The sequence below is a fragment of the Eurytemora carolleeae genome, unplaced genomic scaffold, assembly GCF_000591075.1.
Source record: "Eurytemora carolleeae unplaced genomic scaffold, Eaff_2.0 scaffold356, whole genome shotgun sequence".
Classification (NCBI taxonomy): domain Eukaryota; kingdom Metazoa; phylum Arthropoda; class Copepoda; order Calanoida; family Temoridae; genus Eurytemora; species Eurytemora carolleeae.
The window spans coordinates 167,502-187,567 of record NW_019396250.1 but is presented as its reverse complement, the minus strand read 5'-3'; the positions used below and the strand labels follow the sequence as shown (position 1 = coordinate 187,567).

Here is a 20,066-nt window from a genome sequence, read left to right as displayed (position 1 = left end):
TTCACAGTGATTATCAACTTTAGATCAACCTATCAACCCTTCACTGTGATTATCAACCTTAGATCAACCAATCAACCCTTCACTGTGATTATCAACCTTAGATCAACCAATCAACCCTTCACTGTGATTATCAACTTTAGATCAACCAATCAACCCTTCACTGTGATTATCAACCATAGATCAACCTATCAACCCTTCACTGTGATTATCAACCTTAGATCAACCAATCAACCCTTCACTGGGATTATCAACCCTAGATCAACCTATCAACCCTTCACTGTGATTATCAACCTTAGATCAACCAATCAACCCTTCACTGGGATTATCAACCTTAGATCAACCTCGAGGCCACTTTTGAACTAAGGTGGTGCCAGTTTAAAATAAATTTTCGCTTTTAAAACTGTCCGATCTCTTAGTTCTGCAGGCCCGGCCCTCAGAAATATGATTCAAAAATACCTCAACTGGAAAAGGGTTAAAAGGCAAATACAAGTCACAAGTTCTAATTTTCTAATCCTGATATTTTTTTATTATTTCAAATATTAACTATTAAATTCAAAAAAACCCTAAATTGTTCTAGTATACAATTTTGATTTCAATTTCAAATATGGACTATATTTGATTTATCAACTTCTATGACATCATTTTGCTAAAAAGTATGGATAAAATGTATGGATAAAAAACCAAAGATTTTGACAAGAACTCAGTTTCTTTACACCCTAGGCCTTGATTTATCAAATCAAATAAACAAAACTGATTCTTGAGACTGATAGATAAGACTGATTGATAGATAAGACTGATAGATAAGACTGATAGATAAGACTGATAGGGATAAGATTGATAGATAAGACTGATAGATAAGATTGATAGATAAGACTAATAAATAAGACAGATAATTAAGACTGATTGTTTTTTTCTTCAAACCTTTGAAAATACTTCTTTCACAAATTGAAAATTTTAAGATAACGAGAAAACTGTTTTTATTTATCCTAAAATCATTTATAATCTATTTTTTAAATCTAGTTGACAGAGTAACTTTAGACTCGTCTGATGATCTTCCATTGGCTGAATATCCCACCTCTGTATTCACTTCTTTACTGCTAGAGAACCAGGAGGAAACTGTTTCCTGCAGATTCCTGGAAAAATTAGATTTAGACAATATTGTCCCCCCCCCCTCATTTAGACAATATTGTCCCCCCCCCCCATTTATAGAGTGGTATGTCTGATTTACAGTCTTACCCTTACAGCTTTCAATAATCAAGAAAGAATGAGATATTATTTATCATTACTCTGAAAGTTTATTATTTTTCCATTTTGGTTTCTTGGTTATGTGAATTGACTATTTCTACTGTGAGAGGAAAATGTGGAAATCAATCAATTTTCAAGGTAAAAAAAAACGACAAGTTAAATCATACACAAGGAATTATGTAAAAACTGATAAAAGATATAGAATTAGTAAGAAGTCATGGCACTGTTGTGAATCTCACATGCCTCCCTTTAAAGAAAAGGCAACTTAAAATTTCAACATAGTCCCTTTAAGTGATGAGAAACTTACTTCCTGACTGCTTTCTTCCCAACAATCAGAAATAAGAAAATAAGAACGCCGTAGAACGCATTTGGAGAATCCAATACAAACCTTCAAATTAATGATATTTAGATTATTTAAAATTAATAATGAAAATATTGTTTTAATAATCAATCTTTTACTTGAAAGGGACTGAACAAACGCCATAAATTCTTATTTTCTAATACCTGTACATGTTGCAACCTTTGATACTAATTAAGAATTCTGAGGCCGAATTTAAAAAATTTTAGCCCTGGCTTAAATTTAAACCGGGGCTCAAATATGGTTGGTACCACCTAAAATTTTAGTTACTTTTTTAATTGAAACCGGTTTTTGGGGGATTTGAGGCGCGGCTTAAATTCATTAAATTCGGACACTGCTTAATTAAAAAGTCGACCTCATAAATATTAAAGGTTTACATCATTAGGTTGCAAAGATTGTTAGGGTTTGTGGCAAATCTTCTGTTACTTTGATACTGAAGACTTAACTGTCGAAAAAATGCTTAATTATTAAACTTATAAATAAAAGAATGCATTTCAAAACAATCCATAAATACAAACCTTAAAATAGAATTCAAGGATAAAACCATTTATTAAATAATCAATCTTATATCTTCTTGAAAGGAACTGAACAAAAGCCAAAATTTACAATTTATAATACCTAAACCCAGGGGTCAATATAATTCCATAAATTGATTATTTGTCCCATCCCAAGTTATTTTTTTGTCCTAGAAAAAAATAATTTTCGGTCCCGACACTTTCATTTTCTGTCCCAACAGTTTCATTTTTTGTCCCAAAAGCAAAACAAATAATTTCAATTCTACTAGTCATTCCTTTAATAACCTGGATTTTTATTTTAAGTTTATTCCCATTAACTTCATTTTTCGTCCTCCGAAAATATTTCAAATTCCACTTATTAATTTTATTTTCTATCCCAATTATTTCATTATTTGTTACAAAAATTCATTTTCTATCCTTCAGATTTCCATTTTTTGTTCCTAAAAATTCATTTTCTGTCCCATAACCTTTACAAATATTTTTAATTTTAGTCCTTTCTTCAGATGCTGATTGTTAACTTCATTTTCCATCCCAAATATTTCATTTCCCAACCAAAATATTTTATTTTCCGTCCCAATTGTTTACTTTTTGTCCCAAATTCCTATTTTTTGTTTAGGCTAAACCTGATCGATGATGTAGACCTTAGATAGTAATTATGAAAAGCGCTAGATCAAATAGTCTGATATTGAAACCTTCAGATTGAAAAAAAAATAAGGTTAAGAAGTTCATAGTTTGTGGCAAATCTTTAATCCCTTTTAAATACCTCTGCCGAAAAAAATGATTCATTAAACTTATAAACAACAAAAAGAAATTCTCATATTGTTATTAAAAGTTAAAAAAGATTTATCTATTTTTATTTATTTATCTTAAGTATGAAAACGACGGTTAAATTTTGTTAAAAACCATTTCATGGTAATTAATGAAAACGAAAAATGTTATACCAGAGTTAAGTGAACTTAAAAACAATATCAAACCTAAATTAACTTTTAATTCAGATTTTTAAGAACTTGACACGAGGTCTAACTTTTTATATGAATTAGCACTAATCTTTTACCCTTGATCTTGATTTTAATTGTGAGTTGTGACACCTTTAGAATTTGAGGGATAAGTTCTTTGTTCCTCAAATTAGTTATCACTTCCTGGATATCACTTCACTGGATATTCAAGAGGAACTAGTTAAATTCCTTAATCCTGGCTTACCTACCTAAGTTTACATGTCTCGATTACTCCGTACTCAACAGCTATGGCTGACGTTATAATTTCACAAATCCAAAGACTGCACATATGGATAAACAGCTTTAGAACAATCACATAGTTTTCCTAAAGTAAACATTTTCAGAAATGTTAATGCTATTCCTTTTTATCAAATTAGCTGAAGGAAGTAAAAAAAACTTTAATTTAAAAAAGGATACTCCCACTAGGTGCTTAAAAAAAATGTCAGCTCATTCGGTCCAGTCGCTTGGCTGGACAGCTAGCATGTAAATATACAAATGTAATATATAGAGCGAAAAGAATCCTTATAGAAATAACAATAATTCTCTGCAGATCGAAACTTTTGTGTGGATTTCTTTTACCCTTGAGCTCGATATCAAATATGGGCATTCTAAAATTTGAGGATACATGTTTTATCCCTAAACTAAACTTATATCTGCAGGGTATGATCACCACGGGATATCAAAGATGGCGGTCAATACCTGATCCCGAGGTTCTCAACAGTTCCGACTTCAGAGCTGAAAACTTTAGAATTGTGGATATCGATATCAATTCAAGATCTATTCTTTTTGTTAATCTTAAGATTATTTTAATCTTTAGTTTGTATCCAGAAAGATTTCTAAAATTCAACCAATCAGCGTGAGGTTTGTGAAATCCAGTGGAGCCAATAGGGATTCAGTAAGGATTTCCAATACGAGGGAAGAAGAGCATAATAGGCAGAAATCAAAATTGTCCATCGTGAAAATTCAGGTAAAGTGATATCGGTATTAAGGATATCCAATTCTAAAGTTTTTAGCTCATGACGTTTTCAATATTTTTACATTTCATTGGAAACTTTGGTTGTGTGCAAAGAAAAAAATGAAAAGATTATCATAAAAAATTATTCAGTGACTCTGATTTGAAAACTGTTATGAACTTAATTCTTTTTGTAAACCTGTTCCATAATGTGTCAATTTTTTTTATAATATGATTTGCAAGAAAAAGTTTTTTTCCATCTTGGTCTAATCTCTTTTGTTTTGGTTTCTAGTGATAAGCCGACTAGGCAACATTTAAAAGGTAAATTGTAACTAGAAAAGGTGCGTAAATCCTGGTAGTTTACTAGCTGAAGTGCCCGATTTAAATAAAACGTATATTTTTGAAAGAAAAAAGTTTAATTTTTGTTTGGCAATGTTTCCCCAGGATACCTACGAGTTTCCTCAAAAAAATTCAGCCCATTCGGTCCAGCCGTTCGGTCAGCTTTATAGGATATAGATATATGAGAGAAGATCTTTATATAATTTGTGAAACATACCTTCTGTTTATTGACATCTGACTCTCCAACTGTGGTTCTGTTCTTCACAATAAACCTACAATAATTCTTTATTTTTTACTCAAAATGTTAAAAATAAAAGAGAACATATTGCATTTTTCTGTTAATTATATTTATAATAATATTTTGTTGAAAACTAAAGCTATTGAAGATTATACATTGCCGCTCTGATAAACCAAGTAAGATTAATCAGCAAAAGCAGGAGCTGAAATCCCTAAACATAGAACATCTTTTACTTCATATTTTTGGTTTTTTTGTATTCAATTACCGTCACAAATAATAGGGCAACTCACTTAACCCCAAGCAAGGTTTATGACTTCTGGAAATTTCAAATTTAACTGAATAAATTTTTTTTGACTTTTACGGTTTTAGAATTTTTGCAAAAATTAAACAGAAAAATCAGCGAACTTTTTTATTGAAATACGCAATGAAAAAATGGCTGCTTGGCAGTGAGGATGCGTTTTCCTCTCTGCTCATGTGCACACAACCATGAACATGTGAAAAAAATTGAATAAGGCAATTTTCAAGATGTATTCATACTTCTTAATGGCTATTGATGGGGTTTCTGGCCCAATAGTGATGGTTTCCTTAGGTTTAGTTTAATGACAAATGAGACATACTTAAAAATGAATCATAAAATGGAAACAGAAACAGGTCATGTTAGTTAGTTCTGTGGCAGGGAAAGAATTTTTAAGGTGACACTAAATTTCCAGATATCGTCGTTTTCGTCCCTGTTGTGTCGTTTGCTGGTCAATGTCGAACCTTCAAATGGAGGGTCATTTGAGTCCCTTTATTTGACTTCTTAACATACCTGAACATACAGAAACTCTGGTGAAAGAAAGTAGTGTGGTCTAACAGCTGTTCTCTCTGATCCTTAAAGGTAGAAGTTAAAAATATATTTAGATAATTCAGAAAATTGTATTTACATGTTAATATATACTTTGCTTGACTGCTCGTTTGTTGATTTGTATCCAATAAACGTAAAAGTGCCTGAATGGGTCGGGCCCAAATTCCAAAAATTTGCCTCCTAAAAATTCCATTTTTCTTTAATTTTGAAAATCAACGATTTTTTTTGTTTTACAATGTATACAAATTGCAAAGAGAAGATGTTCACAATTTAAATAGGATATGGGCGCAAAGCGCCCTGAAAGCCTAGTGTTAATTTAATATTAGGATGTATAAATTTGAAAAATTATCTTTAATTTTAATTCTGTATAATGTATAAATAGTTCAAAAATGTTTGGGATAAAAATCGAAATCTGTGATTGGAAAGGAAAAGGAACATGGTTGAAAAAAAATGTCCAACGCCACGTAATTGTCCCCCCCCCCTGGAATTGTTTACATGGGCGTTTCGTCATTTTTATGAAACATTTTTTAAATCAATTTTTAAAAATCAAGATGAAATGGTAAGAAGGTGCCTGCTCTATTTTCATTGCGCTCCTACTTTTTCCAGGGAGGGGAGNCCCCCCCCCTCCCATAAGCCAACTCTGGTTGAAAGTATTGGGAAATCAAAAAACCGGACCCCCTCCCCTATTACTTAATGTAATTTATGAAGAAGCTGTTATGTATTAAAACCTAAATAACAAGAATATACTCCCATCTCTGGAAAGTATGCTCGGTTAGGCCCTTCTTCAGGTACAAACAGGTCAATGATGTAGGTCAAGACACATATAACAGCAGGAAGACCCTAAATAAATAAAAAAATTACAGAAGTGATTGGGCATTCCCCCCCCCCCTCTCTTAACCCATCTCTTTTTGGCTAAATCTGATTTGTCATATTGTAAGCCCTTCAGACCTCATACGACCCGGAGCTAAGATGTAACCAGTGTAAACTCAATAGCTCAAAAAAGGGATATTTCCATTGATGTAACCCCTTCAGTTCTCATACGAACCCTGAGCCAAACTCAGAATAAATAGTTCTATTGATGTAACCCCTTCAGTCCTGATATGGACCCGGAGCCAAGCTCGGATTACAAGTAGTCGGGCCTACAAACAAGACAATGTATTAGCTCTTTTGTATATAGCTCGGACAGAAAGTGGGACGGATAACAAGTCACCTCCTCTATATAGTGTAGGAAGATTCAGCAGATAAAAAATGCTAACCCAGAGAATGCTATGAACGCATGTTTGGGTGCGTGGAGATACCAAAGCCGCCGTTGGACCAGGAATTATATTTTTTAAGTTTGAATTCAAGCCAATAGGCATGAGCCTCGGCTTGACATGAGGCAAAAGAAAATTGAATTAGCCTGACTAAAACCGAAACAAGAAATCAGTGGTCATGAAGAATCCAAAGAGGGAAGATTAACTCGTCATATGATTTTCCACGATTCATTAGTATCATGTTTAATTGTTCATTTTTTACATGTAAATACATTTTTTCCTTTATTTTATACCATCTTTATATGGTAAAAATATTGAGCTTAACATAACTCTTGTTATTTTTGTTGGTGAGTCAAAGAAACTCGACTATAACTATAAATATGCATATTTTATGTGTAGAAAAACACATTTTCAAGGGCGTAAAAAATACAACCCCTTCCCCCCCCCTCCCGGGGAAAGATTTTTTAAGCATAAGTTTCTTGTAAATTTATTATATATTTGATTCAATCTATATCTAATACATAAGTTTCATGAGGGACATAACAAGATTAACCTATGTTATTTTTCAAGAAGTAAATGCATGTTTCCTCCGAATCAAACTTACCTTCTGATGTTTTATCTTAATTTTTTAAGAAATATAACCCCTATATTTAAGAACATGAATATAGTACTAACTCTAAACGATGATGTTATTTTTAATACAGGTTATTGATGTAAGTTGACAAAACTCCTTTAATATAAATGTTGAATATTTCAACTGTTTAACCTGGGCATAAATAATGCATATGATTTGTTTCTTCTTTGAATCTCTGTTTCTGCTAGTGGTCAGCTTCTGTCTGAAAATTAAAACTATTACTATTTCATTAGCATAATATTTTATTTTTATTTTTATTTAAAATTTTTTTGTTTTTCCCCCCAAAAAAAAAAAATCAGAAATCTGTGTTTTACTTTTATTGCTCTATTAAACTCACCGCACCACTTTGGATATGTCCGTAATAGATATGTAAGTTATAGATTGGTCAGTAATAGATAGGTTGATAATAGATTGGTCAGTAATAGATAGGTTGATAATAGAATGGTCAGTAATAGATAGGTTGATAATAGAATAGATAGGTTGATAATAGATTGGTTAGTAATAGAAAGGTTGATAAAAGATTGGTCAGTAATAGATAGGTTGATAATAGAATGGTCAGTAATAGATAGGTTGATAATAGATTGGTCAGTAATAGATAGGTTGATAATAGATTGGTTAGTAATAGAAAGGTTGATAAAAGATTGGTTAGTAATAGATAGGTTGATAATAGATTGGTTAGTAATAGATAGGTTGATAATAGATTGGTCAGTAATAGATTGGTTAGTAATAGATTGGTCAGTAATAGATTGGTTAGTAATAGATTGGTTAGTAGTTAGTAATAGATTGGTTGGTAATAGATTGGTTAGTGATAGATTGGTTAGTAATAGATTAGTTAGTAATAGATTGGTTATTAATAGATTGGTAAGTAATAGATTGGTTGGTAATAGTTTGGTTAGTGATAGATTGGTTAGTAATAGATTGGTTAGTGAAAGATTGGTTAGTAATAGATTGGTAAGTGAAAGATTGGTTAGTGATAAATTGATTAGTAATGGATTTAACATTTAAAGACATAGATGTGACAATTGAAATTACATTGAAAGTCCCGTTAATAAAAGTTTAAAATAATAGTATGAATTATTTCTCAGAGATGGGGACACTGAAGAGGGTTGACAAAAATTCAAATACATATTTGTCAACATCTATAGTTTTAAAGATTTATCCACAATAATTTAAATAACTGCTGAAACGACGAATTCAATTCTATTTGAAAAAAAACAGTCACAAAGCTTAGAGAGGTACAGGACTGGCTTGAAAATGACAGGAATCTGTTTAAATGTATACAAAATAGCTTTAAAACTCTAAAGAGCTTTTCTAGTTGCCAGATCATAATTATGCATGCTCAGAACTGAGCTTCATAAGACCTAAAACCTAAAGGGAGGATGCACTCACCTTCAACAAGGACAACAGCTGCCGCAGAATTAATTCGTATGTTTTTTTTTGCAAGAAGAAATGTACCTTGCCATGCCTGAAGTTTTTACCATGTAGACCTAATATCTTAGAGTCCTTGTGATATTAATTAATCATTATGATTGGTTCACAGTTAAACCTTGGAGAGGTTACGAACCAGGGGCGGACATAGTTATTTAGCTCTTGTCCTAGTTGGCTGTGATTTGTACAGTTAACATTGTCGAATAATTCACCCTTCTACAGTTTACTTGGTATCATTGAGTTCACAGGGTTTGATTTATTGAATTCTAATATCTCGATTTCACGAACCCCATAAGAATTGATACTCGTTGCATCAATACTTACCCAATAATTATTGCAATAGCGTTGTTCCACGTAAAGAAGGATAGGTAAAAATATTGTTGTAAGTATCCAATCAACACACATGGTGGTGTTTCTCTTTCAAAAGCTGAACATATAATCAAATTATTTTGTTTGTGTCCAACAAGTCTCTAAACAATCAAGATCTGATTATAGGTTTAAGCTTCTAAAATGCTATACAGGAATTAAAGCAAATAGATTATCAAGTACAATAGATGGCAATGTAGAATTTGTACACTCTTAGCACAGCTGTATTCTTACGTCACAGTTTTCTGTGTCAGAAAAATTATTAATAATAGTGATAGTAAAGTGCTTATTACAAGGGAAATGAGTTCAATTTTGTGTTCTCTATTTACTGTTTTTACACATTTTTATTTAATCTTGGAAAACTTGTCAACCAATGGTTGTCTTCCTTAATTATATTTTACACTTGCGACGTCATGTATAAATGTTACATTTCTCTGTTGCCACCTATTGTACATGATAATCTATTTGTTAACAAGTAGTCCAGGGCTGTCTTAGAGAACGATTTTTGGACCCCCCGCTCCCCCTCCTATCAATTTTGTACATTAACACTTATTTTTTCAGCAAATTTATTATTATTTATGTTTTTATTATTTAGAGTTGGTTAGGTTAAGACACTTTCTGGGCCGAGGGCTGCGGCTAGGACAGTCTAGGGGGCCGATTGCTTTAGCCACGGGTTAGGTAAAGTTATGACACTTTCTTTTATTTAGGATTAGGTTGCTCTCTAGGAAATTACCTTAGTCCCCGTTTAAAGAGACAATAGACTACTAGAAGTCCACGTTTAAAGAGACTACAAAGGCATGTCCGAAACATAAACGTGAAAACGGTGCCATTTAAACCCTCTTCTAATCATCTATGCCAGAGACTTCTTATTTTTATGGCTGGAAATTGAAAGGTGAATTGAGCTTCGCAGTACTCAATTTCCAGTCAAAATATAAGAAATCTTCCATCATTGAAGACCAGTAAAAGGCCTAAGTTTAAGAAAACTAGTATTTCAGTTTAATCTTTTTCTTTTGCTTAGACATAATTTTCAAATCTTACTTGCAAGCCTGGAGATGATCATGATAATATAGGTCATCAGTAGATTGAAGAGGAATCCTATACTGAGTGTACCCAGTGCAGTGTTTTTTAACAGGGGTTCAATAAAATGTGCTACATCGAATAAGTTGGTATTCACAATTAAATAAGCTTAAGTGTACATGTTTTTGCTGGTATGATTTTTGCTGTACATACATTATGTGGTTTTTGCGATAACTTTGTTTACTACATACATTTTCCCTATTTGACAACTTCCCTAGCTTTTCTAGTAGCATCACTTCCACCCCCCCCCCCTAACAGCTGTCCTAGCAGCAGAGCAAGAATCCCTTAATTCGTGTACTGCATTAGAAGGCCAAACCTAACCCTAGAGACTGAGATTCTGAAAGTTTTTCATACGAAAAATATCTTTTATAGCAAAAATTACGTTTTTTAGTTGATTATAGCAAAAATTACGTTTTTCAGTTGTTTATAGCAAGAATTACGTTTTTCAGTTGTTTATAGCAAAAATTACGTGTTTTAGTTGCATATAGCAAATATTACGTTTGTTAGTTGTATATAGCAAATATTACGTTTTCTAGTTGTATTTAGCAAAAATTACGTTTTTTAGTTGTATATAGCAAAAAATACGTGTTTTAGTTGTATATAGCAAAAATCACGTTTTTTAGTTGCATATAGCAAAAATTACGTTTTTAGTTGTATATAGCAAAAATTACATTGTTTAGTTGTTTATAGCAAAAATTACATTATTTAGTTGTATATAGCAAAAATAACGTTTTTAAGTTGTTTACAGCAAAAATTACGTTTTTTAGTTGTATATAGCAACAATTTCGTTTTTTAGTTGCTTATAGCAAAAATTACGTTTTTTAGTTGTATATGGCAAAAATTACGCTTTTTACTTGTTTGTAGCGAAAATTTCTTTTTTAGTTGGTATAGCAAAAAATAGATTTTTTAGTTGTTTCTAGCAAAATTTTTCTTTTTAGTTGTTTATAGCAAAAATTACTTTTTTAGTTGTTTATAGCAAAAAATACGCTTTTAAGTTGTTTGTAGCAAAAAATACGTTTTTTAGTTGGTATTGGCAAAAATTAATGAAACTAGCAAAACTATTGCCGTGCAACTTAGTTCCATTTGTAAATATAATTAAATAGCATTAAAAATAATTCCTTCCATTTACGGAAAATTTAAGATAAAGCTGAAACAAATTATTCCCTATGATTGCAAGAATGATAAATATAATGGATAGGATAAAAGCGCAGTTAAATACCCAGAATCGAATAGCCTCGCATTTATCTAAAAATATTTAGGTTAAGAGATATGGTACTTTACTTCAACGTGTCTCTGAAAAAAGTGTGTTTAGTCTTTTTAGCCTACCACTAACATTGTTGTATTATGTTAAAAGTACTCCTAAAAGATACAATTCGCGTAAATAGGAGGAGTCTGCAATGAAACGTTTTTCTTTAAAATGTCATTTTAACATTCAAAATAAGCCTATTATTCAAAAAAATTCCAAAAAAATATTAAATCTTTTAAATGTTTTTAAAGTTATTCAAGGATAGAGTTGCCGATTTTTATGATTTAAAGACGACCTCCCTTTCTATGGGTGTTTAACCTACTAGAAACACTGGCTCAGTTAAATTTGCCATGATACTTTTGCCATAAATACATTTGCCTTAATGCTTTTGCCATACTACTTTTGCCATAAATACATTTGCCATAATCGCACTTATCATAAATAATTTTGCCATAAGTAACACTTGCTATAAGTTACACTTGCCATAACAACTTTTGCCATAATTTTCTAACTTTTACAAAGATATAAGTCTAACTATTTTTCTATAAATGCGTTAAATGTCCTCAAGAAAATTCCCATCTTTAGTTTTCTAAGAATGCTGCTGGGAGAGATATGAACACTATAATACTTGAAGAAAGAGCTTGGTGAAGAATCAATGACAATACAATACTTTTTCAATAGAGCAGTAGCTTAACCTTATATACTGCTCATTTAGATTTGTTAATTGTAGTCACAAAACTATGGTAAGTGTAACTTATGGCAAGTGTAACTTATGGCAAGTGTAATTTATGGGAAGTGTAATTTATGGGAAGTGTAACTTATGGTAAGTGTAACTTATGGCAAGTGTAACTTATGACAAGTGTAACTTATGGCATGTGTAATTTATGGCAAGTGTAACTTATGGCAAGTGTAACTTATGGCAAGTGTAACTTATGGCAAGTGTAACTTATGGTAAGTGTAACTTATGGCAAACTTATTATGGCAATTATGTAATTATGGCAAATGTATTTATGGCAAATGTAAATGAGCCGAAATACTTTGTAAAATAATAAAACGGCACGCCTAGAAGGTAAAAAAGCAATTGAAAGAGTCCTTGCAAATTATTCAATATTAGGCCTTATTTTAAAGGTTAACAGGACATCTTTGAGAAAAAGATGTTATCCAAACTTCCCCAATTTTTGGGATTGTACCTACATAGAAGTACTTTTTAGCATAATACAACGTTCTTTAGCGGGCTAAAAAGTCTAAAAACACTTTTTTCACAGACATCCTGTAAAATATTATTTTAGTGCAGTGAGAACCAGAAAACTAGAGCACAACGACGACTTTTAGAATAGAAATTTGATCTTAAATAGTCCAACAGTAAAAAGATACTAAAATTCTTCTGTCCATCTAAACTAAACAAAACAATTACTTGAAAACTGTATTAAAGTCGTCTTCCAACCCTGTTATATTTTAGTTCCTACTGCAAGTTAGAAAGTTATATTTACCTATTTCTGGAGAAAATACACACTGTAGAAATACAGGATCAGGATCTTGATAAAATATATATAATCTCCTTATACATATAGTAAACATTTTGCTTGCTTATTGGTGTGTCTGTCAGGGTGTGGGTGAGTGTCTGTCTGTCAGTTTATCTGTTTTTTTGTATGTTTGGATCTAACAAATAACAAAAGTAAAAACGGTTGAACAAATTAACAAATTACAATATTTTTCCATAAAAAAGGCGATAAAAAAAATTAGAAATGGTATTTATACAATTACAAATAAAAATGGAGGCGAGAAAATCAAATCTGTAGCTAGAAATGAGGGGCCCCGGGAGCATAAGAAATTTTAGACTTCTAAACAAGATTTTAATAACAGATTTTTATAAATGATTAATTAATATTACCATTGACCGAGAGGCAGAAAGTTTCAGGTGGCAAAATGGTTTTTCTTCCACTGAAAAAAATAGGCTTTAATTGAACTGTCGAAAGCGTATTTTCAAGGGGCTCTCAGTGCATAGAAAGCAATGCCCCATTTACAACCTTTCTCTAAACAATAATATGGAAGATATTGCGTTTTTACTAGATTTACAAGTGTTAATTTCCAATAATTCTGACATGTTTTCCTGCAGTACAAATGCGTAAGTCAAATTTGTAGAGAAACCAAAATGGAAAATAATCAGTTATTATGTGGTTGTGAAATGGACAATATTGCCATCTTTGCACTTGAAATTACGCTTTCAGTCCTTTTAAGCTTAAAACGTTTTTGTTTTGAGCGTTCGCTATTCACGATTTTTTGGCTTGCATAAAAGGATACATTAGAATGATCATTGTAAAAAACAATTAAAAATAAAGTTGTTTAATTAAGAATACGTGCCCGAATTTTATGAATTTAAGCCGCGTCTAAAATCCCCCAAAATCGGTTTCAATTGAGCTCCGACTTAAATCTTGAAAAATTGAACACGATTTTAAGTGAAACCGACGCGGCTCAATTTTTTTTAATTCGGCCTCAGGTCTACAATATTGTTTTAGAATAAAAAATAACAAAAACATACTTTTCGTCATTTGAATCTATTACTCCATCAAGACCTCCTGTTCCTAAACAATAAGCAGATAATCAGGAATTACCGTGATGGTCCCATAACCATGTTTTTGAAAAATAGTATTTTTTCATTTCGTTTTAAGATACAACATCGTCCAGCACTTCTTCAAAACCATACACTCGTCAAATTATTTCAAAATATTGGATTTTCCTATCAGTAAAAGTCATGAGTTCAATTATTATTATTTTCACGAATTGAGTATTTGCCACAGACTCTGATTTAAGATTCCTCTATCTTTGCAACAAAATTTGTTATGATCTTGTAAATTTCAAACTTTGAATTATGTTACATCCAATAATCAAAGATTAAAATATCAAAGTTTCACACCATCAGATTGTTAAGATATATGAATTAGAACATTTGAGTTTTTGGCAAAGACTCAATTATTTTGCGAAAATTTTCGTACTTTCGTTCAAAATCATATTCTTTCGAACTTTCGTTAAAATCCTTTGCTTCGCAAAAACTGTTTGACTGATTTATAAGAACAAACATATGCTTGTTAAATTGTTTTAACTACTCAATTTGTTAATATAATATTTCAAACTGATAGCAGTCGTTGTAGAATAATGGAAAAATAATAATTTAAGCATAAAACTGCTCAGGAGAATATTCTACCAAAGATTCATATGAAAGATAATACTCAAAGTAAAAGAACGAAAAAATGCTTGTAAAGTTGGTTTTACTTCTCAATTTGCCAATTATAATATCTCTAAATTATAGCAGAATTATCTAAATTAAGTATTAAACTGCTTAGGAGAATGTTTTACCAAGATTAACATCAAACATGATACTCGGTCATCTTTAAATCGTCATGTTGATTTGAACACCCTGTAATCTATTAACAGTATTCGTCTAGCTGTATATTTAAATTTAGTTTTGTGTTTTTTAACAAGAGACATGAAACCAGCCGTACTGTATATTACAGGGTTATCTACAGGGTGTCCCACATCATATTAGCTCGTTAATCGGTCTAAATTACGATTTTCGGGACTAATCAGAAAATTTAAGAAGAATGAATCATTGAAAATTGAATAAGGCTAATATAAGAATTTTCTTGCGGAAAATTCTAGTTTTTTCTAGTATTATAGTTGTATTCGTTAAAGCTTGGAAGTAATCAAATATGATATAGGACACTCTGTAGAATCACAAAGACACAACAGCCAGCATTTTTTTATTCTTTGCTTAATCATTGAATGTTCCCTGGCTGCAACTGTAAACTTATTTTTTCATAGACAAAATATTATAAGGGTTGAAAGCCAACAATTAAACAATTATAAAAGGGTTCAGTTCGTCCTTAAAGTTGATTCTATTATCTATTTTCTATATGGATACTATGCTTGTCTGTTTTAAACTCCAAACTAGCCGAACCGATCGGGCCCGAATTTTGTGTGTGAAATCACGTGACCTCAAGAAAGATTTATTGATGATCAAAATTTCAAAAATTTGTCTCTAACAAAACTCAATTTCCATTAAATTTTGAAAATCCACGAATTTTTTTTAAAGAAAATCTGCAAACTTTTTTGTTTGTTTTTGTTTTACAATGTATACAAAGAGGAAATGTTATCAATTTAGAAAGAAGATTGGCGCGAAGCGCCCTAAAAAGTCTTGTATAATAAAGTCTAGTTTTCTATAAGTATCTAGTATCTGTTGGTTTGAAACCCTATAATAAAAAACCATTCCTATACATGTGAACCTTACCTAAAAGAATTGGGTCACCATCGATTGCAGTCAGACTTGCAATTTCCTTTGTAATCGGATCCATCGGACACCTTAGATATATCTTTATAAATAAAATGAAGTGTTTGCCACAAACTCAAATGTTCTAATTCATATATCTTTGTAACCGGATGAGTGAGGGTGTAAACTTTTGAGATTTCAACCTTGAACTAATTCATCTAACATTATTCATCTATTTATATAATAAAGCTTTTTGCTCCTACAGGGTGACCGTATAATTCTAACAATTTTTAAACAGCTATTTCTCTGTCATTTTTTGGAATTTTTACAATCTTCAAAAAGATTTGAGCAACTGTAATATGAACGTTTTGCAACATAACACAATATCTGCAACATTTATTGCAAAAAAAAAAACACAAATTCAGTTTTCCTTTACACCGATATTTCGATAAAACGTTTCACGCGCAGTTCTTTTTTTTGGGGAAGGCGGGTTAAATAAAACTAATTTAGCACGAATATAGCCAAGCGACCTCAGAGTTTTAAAAAATTTGTCGATACGTCCTTTCGTTGAAGAGTTATTACTCTACAACGTCAATTAGGCCGAAATACTTCTGAGAGTTTTAGTAAATTTTCGCAAGATAGATAAATTATGTATTTAAGAAAATGGCGGTCATTTCTTAACACTTGTTAAAGAAAAAGAAGTGAATCCAGTTATTTAAAAAACGTTCATATTTTGATTTACCCTGTAAATATGAATTTTATCTATATGTTAGCTGGCCAAACGGCTGGAACAAATTGGCTGAAACTGCTGCCAGTGCTTTCAGAATTCAACGGGCAACGCTCGGCACTTCAGCAAGTATTTTACATATATCATAAACTTCAAACATTACTTAGATGTCCCAATCAAATTTGAGGCAAATCGGGAACACGGTTCATGAGTTATGATCGGAAATACATTCAAACAAACAGACAAACAGAGATTACATACTTTATAATCTAAATTGTCCATTAAAATTAAATACTCTACATTCGAGATGATTATTTTAAATGATATATCTACTCATTATTATTAATAAATATTATGAATAAAATTTATAAATTAAAACTAATATTGAAAACTATTTATTAAAATTACATACTGAAAAAAATCCTTCTTAGGTGCCACCAAGCGATAATTTATTCCCGCTGTCCAACTTAGCTGTTTCCTCTAAAATATGAGGAAATAAATAAGAAATAAATAAGAAATAAATAAAAAAAATAATAAGGGAAATTAATAATGAAATAAATAAGAAAACAACTAAGAAATTAATAAGAAAATAAATAAGGAAATAAATAAGGAAATTAATAAGGAAATAAATAAGGAAATTTATAAGGAAATAAATAAGGAAATAGATAAGGAAATATATAAGAAAATAAATAAGGAAAAAGATAAGGAAATAGATAAGGAAATAAGTAAAGAAATAAGTAAGGAAATATATAAGGAAATAAGAAAGGAAATAAATAAGGAAATAAATAAGGAAACAAATAAGGAAAAAAGTAAGGAAATTAATAAGGAAATAAATAATGAAATAGATAAGGAAATAGATAAGGAAATAAGTAAGGAAATAAATAAGGAAATAAGTAAGGAAATAGATAAGGAAATAAGTAAGGAAATAAATAAGGAAATAAATAAGGAAATAATTAAAGAAATAAATAAGGAAATAAATAAGGAAATATTCAAAGAAATAAATAAGGAAATAAAAAAGGAAATAAATAATGAAATAAAAAAGGAAATAAAAAAATAAAAAAGAATTGAATCTTTGCTACAAACTTTGATTTCTTAATATCTTTGCAACCCGATGCTATAGACCTTAAACTATGAATTTTTTTAATAAAAAAATCGAGATTTACACCACCAGGTTGCAAAAATGTAGGAATAAGAAAATGTGAAATAGTGGCAACGACTTAATTCTTTTAAATTGAACTAACTATTATTAACTAATATTTTCTAAATATTGAAAAGGGAAAAATAACTGAAAAAAATGTATTTTTCCTGTGGTGTGCACTATGCAATAACAATCAATGAATAATTTTTTTTAAACACTTATCATAGTTATTATAGGCCTTTTATTAATTAATGCGCAAATCAATTGTTTTCATAATATGATTTAATAAAATGGTTGAAAAAATCTCTGTTTTACGAACTATTTTTTTTCAAACTTCTTGACAGTTCTTTAAACTTTTCAGAAAAGAAAAACAGGCAAAATAAATAAAAATTATGAAGGAGCTTAACAACTTTTTTACTTACATTTTGAAAAATTTTCAACATGCTGGTGTCACTTTGAGCTTGTAGTATTGGTTTACAAATATCTTTGGTTTGGTTCTCCTAGGACAGAATTATATGATTTGGAGAGAGGTCGGTGAACTACCTACCACCAGTTCAACTACTTTACAGGTCGGTGAACTACGTACCACCAGTTCAACTACTTTACAGGTCGGTGAACTACCTGTACCACCAGTTCAACTACTTTACAGGTCGGTGAACTACCTACCACCAGTTCAACTACTTTACAGGTCGGTGAACTACATACCACCAGTTCAACTACTTTACAGGTCTGTGAACTACATACCACCAGTTCAACTACTTTACAGGTCGGTGAACTATCTACCACCAGTTCAACTACTTTACAGTTCGGTGAACTACCTACCACCAGTTCAACTACTGTACAGGTCGGTGAACTACCTACCACCAGTTCAACTACTTTACAGGTCGGTGAACTAAATACTACCAGTTCAACTACTTTACAGGTCGGTGAACTACCTACTACCAGTTCAACTACTTTACAGGTCGGTGAACTACATACCACCAGTTCAACTACTTTACAGGTCGGTGAACTACCTACCACCAGTTCAACTACTTTACAGGTCGGTGAACTACCTACCACCAGTTCAACTACTTTACAGGTCGGTGAACTACATACCACCAGTTCAACTAATTTTCAAGCGCATACTAGTTAACTGGTTAGAATCTTGAATCAGCGAGTCAGCAGGCAAATTTTTCAAAGATTACAAAAGAAAATAGAGCACCTCAAAAATACAAATAGAGCACCTCAAATATCGGTATCATCAATCTTTATTGTGTAAAACAGATTCCGGTTTCAGTCACTAGGATAGTTTAAAATTTAAAAACTTTAGGTTGAACCAGTGAAAAGAGATGCATATTTGAACCATCTCTACAAAGTTCACCGCTTTTAGGAATTCATAAAATCCGTTCCCTTTTGAATTTGTTCATAATCCTCTGGAAGTGGTCTGTCATTCATAAAGGGTAGGATATCATACTCTCTAGAATGATAAATTATAAAAAAAAAATTATGGTTTACTTTGGAAATTGTTTTTTAGCAAAAATATGTTTGTAAAATTAAAGTATAAAGGACCTTGTATTCATTGACTCTTTAGTCACATCTCTTGATAGTCTGGATGGAATAGTTATATCTTGAGTTGAGACTGTGCTTTCTTCTTCATCATACTCATAGTCATACTCGGGTAGCTCTGCTCAGTGCATTTTTGAATTTTCGGAAGATGTTAAGATTTTTTTATAAAACCAAAGTATGTTGATGTCCTATTGGAGCATGCATCGAAAGTTTGTTATTTAAATAAATCCAACCTTTTCTCATCATGAGGCTAATTTTTCTATAGTATGGGAATTTTTCTATTATACAAGAACTATTTGATACAAGAATGGAATTTGAATGATTCGAAAGAAACGCAATTACTGAAATTGTAAATATGTTATGTTATGATCAATGTCGCTTTTTTGCAAAATAAAAAAAAATGTAAAACTATATATTCGAAATATTTAAACAAATCTAAACTACACCATTAGTATGTGATATCTTTGTAAATAAATCTTCATATTCAAACTGAATCAACTTTTTATTTTTTTAACAAAAGAAATTCATTTTAAAAAATTGTTTTACAATAAAAATTCATTAAGAAAAAATTGTTCATTAAGTTGATAAACGATAGTTTTCCAAGTTCGAATTCAATAAAACAATAAGTTTTTCAAAATTTCGTTTGATCGTGGTAAAAATATCGTTTTTTAAATTATTCATTAACTGCCTGATACATAAAATGCAAAAGTTCGTCAACGATTTCTAATTTTTCGTTTATTAATTTCTCTCAACGATCCAATTCATTCATTGCTTGTTTTTTTACAGTTTAACAAAGCATGCCCCCTGTCTGTTTTAAGAACCCATACAAAGAATTGAGTCTTTGCCACAAACTTTGATTTTCTAATCTTAATATCTTAATACCCAATGTTGTAGACCTAAGA

At 31.0% G+C, this 20,066-nt stretch overlaps 1 protein-coding gene across 1 annotated transcript; it reads right to left on the bottom strand.

Annotated features, from left to right (window-relative positions):
- Positions 1-960: 960 nt before the first annotated feature.
- On the bottom strand, positions 961-19,542 carry LOC111699374 (probable G-protein coupled receptor Mth-like 6). The gene is made up of 19 exons (XM_023470047.1): positions 19,168-19,542; positions 19,009-19,075; positions 18,042-18,119; positions 16,894-16,961; positions 15,776-15,846; positions 14,030-14,072; positions 13,382-13,431; positions 12,981-13,025; positions 11,409-11,489; positions 10,206-10,316; positions 9,126-9,228; positions 7,506-7,575; positions 6,215-6,326; positions 5,451-5,512; positions 4,798-4,853; positions 4,622-4,676; positions 3,323-3,438; positions 1,553-1,633; positions 961-1,133 (listed from the first exon to the last, which is right to left on the bottom strand). Exons 1-19 carry the CDS (start codon positions 19,176-19,178, stop codon positions 1,004-1,006), a joined length of 1,410 nt encoding a protein of 469 aa, XP_023325815.1. The 5' UTR covers positions 19,179-19,542; the 3' UTR covers positions 961-1,003.
- Between the last annotated feature and the right edge of the window lie 524 nt (positions 19,543-20,066).

What these genes read in the sequence shown, in the direction of transcription:
- LOC111699374 (XM_023470047.1), bottom strand. An exon ending in TGGTGACCCAATTCTTTTAG is followed by an intron (nt 14,073 to 15,775) that starts GTAAGGTTCACA and finishes CTTATTGTTTAG; the next exon opens with GAACAGGAGGTCTTGATGGA. An exon ending in TTTCTGCCTCTCGGTCAATG is followed by an intron (nt 13,026 to 13,381) that starts GTAATATTAATT and finishes TATTTTATCAAG; the next exon opens with ATCCTGATCCTGTATTTCTA.